Here is a 7,353-nt window from a genome sequence, read left to right as displayed (position 1 = left end):
GTATTGAGAGAGACCACTGCGTGCTGTGTATGTGTGTGTAACTGTGTGTAATGTGTGACTGTGTGTAATGTGTGCAAAGTGTGTGCTAGGTATGTGTGCAATGTGTGTGACTGTATGTAATGTGTGTAACTGTGTGTAATGTGTGTGACTGTGTGTAATGTGTGTGACTGTGTGTAATGTGTATGCACTGTGTGTATATGTGTTTGCGTGTCTGTGTGCATGGTGTGTTTGTGGTGTGTGTTACTATTGTGCTTCCATTTTTATCCAATGAGCATGTTCATTAATTCTGGGATTTTGGGGTTTTCTACCATTTCTCTGGTTATTAGTTAATATTAAATAATTACCCCCCCCCCCCCAGCATCCCCTCAAGTATTTTAACTCTTTGGGGATAATAAACGTAATCCCGCTTTCCCCTCCAGCTGCTGGGAACTACCCCCACCACGCTTGGCCAGCCAAGGGGCAAAGGAATCCCTGACATGTGATGTGGGAACTGAGCCCTGGCTCTGCCTGACCAGAGGGGGCGAAGGGGTCTCCTCCAGACCAACCCTGCTCAGGGCAGGAGATCCTGAAAGCTCACAGCTTGGCGTCCCTTAGGTTTTGGTCTAGAATTGCTGGTGATCAGTAAAAGTTCCCTTTAAGTCCTTGGGGATCCCGGGGAGTGTGTGCAATATGTGCAGTGTCTGCAGTGTGGACAATATCTCAGCAGTGTGTGCGGTCTCAGCAGTGTGTGCGGTCTATGCAATGTGTGCGTTCTATGCAGTGTGTGCGGTCTCAGCAGTGTGTGCGGTCTATGCAATGTGTGCGTTCTATGCAGTGTGTGCGGTCTCAGCAGTGTGTGCGGTCTATGCAATGTGTGCGTTCTATGCAGTGTGGGCGGTCTCAGAAGTGTGTGCGGTCTCAGCAGTGTGTGCGGTCTATGCAGTGTGGACGGTCTATGCAGTGTGGGCGGTCTCAGAAGTGTGGGCGGTCTATGCAGTGTGGGCGGTCTCAGAAGTGTGGGCGGTCTATGCAGTGTGGGCGGTCTCAGCAGTGTGTGCGGTCTATTTAGTGTGGGGGGTCCTCAGCAGTGTGGGCGGTCTCAGCAGTGTGGGCGGTCTCAGCAGTGTGGGCGGTCTATGCAGTGTGTGCGCTCTCAACAGTGTGTGCGGTCTCAGCAGTGTGTGCAGTCTGTGCTGTGTGTAGTATGTTAGGCAGTGTGTTGTATGTAGTGTGTAGTATGTTCTCCTACAGCCCCTTCTGCCTCCTCAGTCCAGGGCTTTCTTGTCCTCCTTGGAGCTGCCCCGGGTGTAGGGCTCGAAGGCGGAGGAGCTGAGGTACCTGGCGGAGAGCTCCTGGAGGTTCCCGGCCATGCTGAGGGGGTTGGCGGACAGCCGGGTGCCCAGGAGGGACGGCACCGGTAGGCTGAAGATGCTGTGGCCGGAAGGGGAAGCGGTGCTGGCGGCCGGCAGGCTTGGGGTACCGGGGGCAGCACAGGGGGGCAGGAGTCCGGGGAGTCCAGGGGGGGACAGGAGGCGACCTTGCTCCAGAAGCCTGAGGACACTGCAGGTGGCAGCCGTCTCCGAGACCCCTGGACGCAGCTCCGAGTCCCTGCCCTGGTCTTTCTTCTGCTTGGTCCGGCGGTTCTGGAACCAAACCTTAACCTGGAAGAGGGCAAGAGAGGGTCAGAAGGAGGAGAGGGAGGGCAAGAGAAGGGTAGAAAGAGAGGGGCTCCCACAAACCACAGAACATACTACACCCACCCCCTTCCCCATAGTGTCCATCTGTCTGTCCCTGAAATGGCGATGGAAGAGAAAAAATAGAATTTCAGAAGCCGATTCTCTCCTCTTTAAACCCAAAACCCACTTGGTTAAAAGATGAAACATGTTGGAAATTGTGTTAAAAAAACCCCATAAATAACACACATCCGGAACATTGTGTAATCTGGGTATAATGTGTGGAATGTATGTTGTGTCACTGTGTGTCTGTGTAATATGTGTGTAATATGTATGTTGTATCATTGTGTGTCTGTGTAATTTGTGTATAATCAGTATGTTCTGCCACTGCGTGTCTGTGTAATATGTGTATAATCTGTATGTTGTGTCATTGTGTGTGTGTGTAATATATGTGTAACATGTATGTTGTATCATTGTGTGTCTGTATAATATGTATATAATCTGTGTGTTGTGTCATTGTGTGTCTGTGTAATATGCATATTGTGTCATTGTGTATCTGTGTAATGTGTGTAATATGTATGTTGTGATATTGTGTGTCTATGTAATATGTGTATAATCTGTATGTTGTGTCATTGTGTGTGTAATATGTGTATAATTTTTATGTTGTGTCATTGTGTGTCTGTGTAATATGTGTATAATCAGTATGTTGTGTCATTGTGTGTCTGTATAATATGCATGTTGTGTCATTGTGTATCTTTTAATATGTGTGTAATATGTATGTTGTGATAAGGTGTGTCTGTGTAATATGTGTGTAATATGTATGTTGTGTCACTGTGCAATATGTGTGTAATATGTATGCTGCATCATTATGTGTCTGTGTAATATGTGTATAATATGTATGTTGTGATATGGTGTGTCCAGGGCCGGCCCGACAATGGAGCCGAGTGGGGCAACCGCTCCAGGCGGCACTTTTGAAGGGGCGGCACTTTGCCGCTCCGAGCCCTTTTTTTTTTTTTTTTTAAAAGCGAAAGAGAGAGAAAGGGGCGCCGAGTAGTTTTCGCTTACCAAGCTGTCAGTACCCGCTCGGCGCCCCTCTCTTCCTCCTCTGCGGCGAGTCTTCCTGTTCGGTCTCGGTGCCGGCTTGTAATGCTGAGTTCCGGCGCTCAGCATTACAAGCCGGCACTGAGACCGAACAGGGAGACTCGCCGCAGGACTGCTGAAAGGTAAGTACAAGGGGGGGGGGGGGAGAGGAAGGGTAGATAATGGGGGGGGCGGCAGGGACGGAGGGAGAGGAAGGGTAGATAAGGGGGGGGGCGGCATTTTAAAATTCGCCCCAGGCGGCATTTTGCCTTGGGCCGGCCCTGGGTGTGTCTGTGTATAATCTACATGTTGTGTCATTGTGTATCTGTGTAATATGTGTGTAATGTGTATGTTGTGATATTGTGTGTCTGTGTAATATGTGTATAATCTGTATGTGGTGTCATTGTGGGTCCCGGGTGTTGTGTGATTCCCTGACTGGAACCGTTAATTTTGTGACAATAAAAATTAAATCCAAAACCCGGGACCCCCGCGAAGAATAACGGGAGGGGGGATAACGGCAAGGGGGGACCCAAAAAAAGAAATAAAAATAAAACTAACGGACCGAAAATTAAATTACCGGGAAAAAAACAACAGCGGATTCTCCGGTTTCGTTTTGGGGTCGAACTATCGGCTTCACAAGCGCCATTCGGTGCGGAAAGTGTCGCTAAATATCACCGATCACCGAACCCTTCGGGCTCCTCCACAAAGGGTTAATTAGCCCGACAAATCAGGAGCTCTTATAAAAAGCGCTGACACGTTCCGTAGCGCCGCGCGGGGAATATCGGGAATTCCTGCTCCGTCTAATTAATATTTTATTTTTCGATTTACGGCAGAATTTTCTTAAATAATAATATTTTTAATAATACTATTCCGTAAAATCTTCTGAATTCGGTAACAAACAAATCATTTCTGTGGAAAAAATATTAGTAATAAAATATAACATTAATATTATTGTTGTTATTATTATTATTGTTGTTATTATTATAATTATTACTATTATTATTATGGTTATTATTGTTGTTGTAGTTATTATTATTATTATTGTTATTATTATTGTTATTATTATTGATATTATTATTATTACATACAGATTATTATTACTATAATTATTACTATTATAAATAAAATTAATAATATTAACTATTAATAAAATTGATAAATTAATGGATACAGAAGAACCATAACAGAAAAAGCAAAGTGAAGCAGAAACGCGTTAATTTCCGTCTCGCTTTCTTTTTTCTCTCTTTTGCTTTCTTTTTTATTTCCTTTTCCTCTCTCTCTCTCTCTCTCTCTCTCTCTCTATTTACCGATTTTTCAGAATAAAATTCATCTTCTTCAGAGAGGAGATTAAACTGTTCCCGACCGTAACGTCTCTCTGTCTCTCTCCGTCTCTCTCCGGTTCTTCGTCCCTCTCTGTCTCTCCGCCTCTCTCTCTCCGTCTCCCTCCGTCTCTCTCCGTCTCTCACTCTGCCTGTCTCTCCGTCGCTCTGTCTCCCTCACCTATCTATTCCCGGTGAAGCTTATTTTATTGAAGTCTTTCTTTCTTTCTTTCTTTCTTTCTTTCTTTCTTTCTTTCTTTCTTTCTTTCTTTCTTTCTTGGTCCGGGGTACTAGGTTCAGGGTGCTGGATCCAGGGTACTAAGTGCAGGGTGCTGGATCCAGGGTACTAGGTGCAGGATGCTGGATCCAGGGTACTAGGTGCAGGGTTCTGGGTCCGGAGTACTTGGTGCAGGGTTCTGGGTCCGGAGTACTTGGTGCAGGGTGCTGGGTCCAGGGTACTGAGTGCAGGGTGCTGGATCCAGGGTACTAGGTGCAGGATGCTGGATCCAGGGTACTAGGTGCAGGGTGCTGGGTCCTGGGTACTAGGTGCAGGGTGCTGGATCCAGGGTACTAGGTGCAGGGTGCTGGGTCCGGGGTACTAGGTGCAGGGTGCTAAGTGCAGGGTGCTGGATCCAGGGTACTAGGTGCAGGGTGCTGGGTCCGGGGTACTAGGTGCAGGGTGCTGGATCCAGGGTACTAGGTGCAGGGTGCTAAGTGCAGGGTGCTGGATCCAGGGTACTAGGTGCAGGATGCTAGATCCAGGGTACTAGGTGCAGGGTGCTGGGTCCGGGGTACTAGGTGCAGGATGCTGGATCCAGGGTACTAGGTGCAGGGTGCAGGGTCCGGGGTACTAGGTGCAGGATGCTGGATCCAGGGTACTAGATGCAGGGTGCTAGGTCCTCGGCCCCCATGGAGAGGCGACGTTAATATACAGTACATGATTTTAACACCTTAGGTGCCAGGCGGATAAGTGATGGTTTAACCCTTCTCTCTCCAAATCACAGGGGGCAGAATCACCCACTGAGTGCTGGTACCCACGGGCTTGTTAGGTTAGGGTTATCGTGTTATCCTGGTACCCCCTCTCTGCCAGTGGCCAGGGCAGTTCCCCCCCTCTCCCTCTATTGTCGGGGCAGTTTCCCCTCTCTCCCCCGTGGGCAGACAGTTTGCCCCTCTGTGGGGCACTCACCTGAGTCTCCGACAGGTTGAGCTGTCTCGCCAGCTCCGTCCTCTCTCTCCCCACCACATACTGACATCTCTGAAACTCCATCTCCAGTCTGTAGAGCTGCTCGGCGGTGAACGAGGTTCTGGTTCTTTTGGGTCGGTCCAGGTCCAGGCCCTTGGGCAGAATGATCTCCCGGATGGAGCCTTTGGCATCTGGGGGACAGGAGAGGGTTCAGTCCGAGGCAGGAGAGGGGTCATTTTAGATTATGGATTATTTTAGTAATAAAGGTAATTTATAATATAAGGAAAAATTATTTCCATTTAATGTAATAATGGGGGGGGGGGATATTCATCATTCTGAATTTATTAGTTATTAAAATAAATTATAAAAGCAAAAGAAATTTAGAAAAACATCAAATCACAATTTTTTTATGGCCCAAAACAAGATTTCTGTCTGTCATCTCTCTCTCTCTCTCTCTCTCTATCTATCTTTATCTATTTATCATCTATCGATCTATTTATCTATCTATATCTCTGTTATCAGTTTGTAATCTATGTCATCTGTATATATATAATATCTATCTATCTGTCTATCTATCTATCTATCTATCTATCTATCTATCTATCTATCATCTATCTATCTATCTATCTATCTATCTGTCTATCTATCTATCTATCTATCTATCTATCTATCTATCTACCTATCTCTCTATAGAATCGATGTCTCATCTCCGTTCCACTACGTCTCATTATTATTCTATTATTATTATTTGTTTTAGAGAAGCCGAAAATCCATTTTCCTGATTAAATATTAAATTTATCATTATTGCTCTTCTGTATAAATTAGTCCTTAATTATTTAAAATGCAATAAGGCACCAGACCCTACAAATGCAAAATTACGCAAAAAACGGTGATTCGGAAATTCCGAATTCCCCAAATAATCAGAAAATATCAGAGGACATAAAAGTATCACGCAGAATAACTATTATTATTATTATTATTACTATTATTATTCACTAATACACTCATCCGCTGGGCCATTTCAAAGTAATTGACGCATTTTAGGATTTTCTAGGAAAGTTCCTTATTTAACTTTTTACAATAAATCGCATGTAACAGAAATCGGGGAATTTATAAAGAAAACATAAACGCCCGAAACGTCGGGAAATGCGGAATTCGTGGGTTTGTAACCTAATTAAAGAATAATTCCCTTTAATTAATGATATTTTCTCGGTTAATATCTCATGCTAGGTAATTATTCCTCAATTCTGTTCGTTTATTTCATGCGATACAATCAAATCTAGGGAGAAAAAAATTATTTTAAGAAGACCTGATGCTTAGAATTAAAACAAAATATAATAGAAAAAAACAAGAAAAGGAATGATTTCCTTTTAGAATATTTGGCTGATTTATTGTAAAAACAAAAGTGTGTTACACATGAAAATCAACAAATGCGAAGCCTGAGAAGTGAAGTGAACCGAACCCGAATTAAAAAGGCAAATTCCTGATAAAAATCCCCCAAACATCGTTTACGGAAGGTTAAGGAAACAATGTATCAATGTGTCTAACAAATAAACGGGTTACCTCTCACCAGGATCCTCCTGCAGTATTCCGGGTCACCGGTACCGCTGCTTTTATTTTTCGGGCAGCCCTCTGATGAGCCCGGAGCCGGGTAACTGCCCTGCTGTTCCTTCAGATAGGGGGCAGGGAGGTTCCCTGGGGTGTCTCTGCTGTCTTTTGGCTCCTTGAGCCCAGTTTTGGAGAGTCTACTCCCCTCCTCTGTGTCTAGAGATCCCCTCACCTCCATCCTGCCTGCTTTTTCAAACATAGATTGTGAAATAAAGAGGGGGTTCTAGGCTTAAAAGGGGGGGTTCTAGGTTGTGTGAGTCAGGGAAGGAGCAGGTTCCAGGTGTCCAGAGTCATGAGTCTTGGGAATTGCTAAGAAGTCTTGGAAGGAGCTGGGACTGGGTGAGCTGGCAGCCTGAGGCTGAGAGCTGATCTGGGGCTTGTCTTCTTGCACACATCCAGTTACCCTCATGGAGGGGTCGCCATTGAATAAGGGTAATTTTAAAGGCTCCACATTAAGGTGACCTCATGGATGCACTAATTTGTTGGGATAATATATCAGATCACAAATGGA

At 45.3% G+C, this 7,353-nt stretch overlaps 1 protein-coding gene across 1 annotated transcript; it reads right to left on the bottom strand.

The window, feature by feature from the left end:
- Positions 1–1,244: 1,244 nt before the first annotated feature.
- On the bottom strand, positions 1,245–7,041 carry LOC149272679 (ventral anterior homeobox 1a-like). Its single transcript, XM_089506832.1, has 3 exons — positions 6,798–7,041; positions 5,238–5,425; positions 1,245–1,640 (listed from the first exon to the last, which is right to left on the bottom strand). Exons 1-3 carry the CDS (start codon positions 7,039–7,041, stop codon positions 1,245–1,247), a joined length of 828 nt encoding a protein of 275 aa, XP_089362958.1.
- Between the last annotated feature and the right edge of the window lie 312 nt (positions 7,042–7,353).

Source organism: Sceloporus occidentalis, unplaced genomic scaffold, assembly GCF_023333645.1.
Source record: "Sceloporus occidentalis isolate IW3139 unplaced genomic scaffold, rSceOcc1.0.p SCAF_426, whole genome shotgun sequence".
Classification (NCBI taxonomy): domain Eukaryota; kingdom Metazoa; phylum Chordata; class Lepidosauria; order Squamata; family Phrynosomatidae; genus Sceloporus; species Sceloporus occidentalis.
Note: the sequence above shows the minus strand (reverse complement) of the source record. Positions and strands in the feature narration are given on the sequence as shown.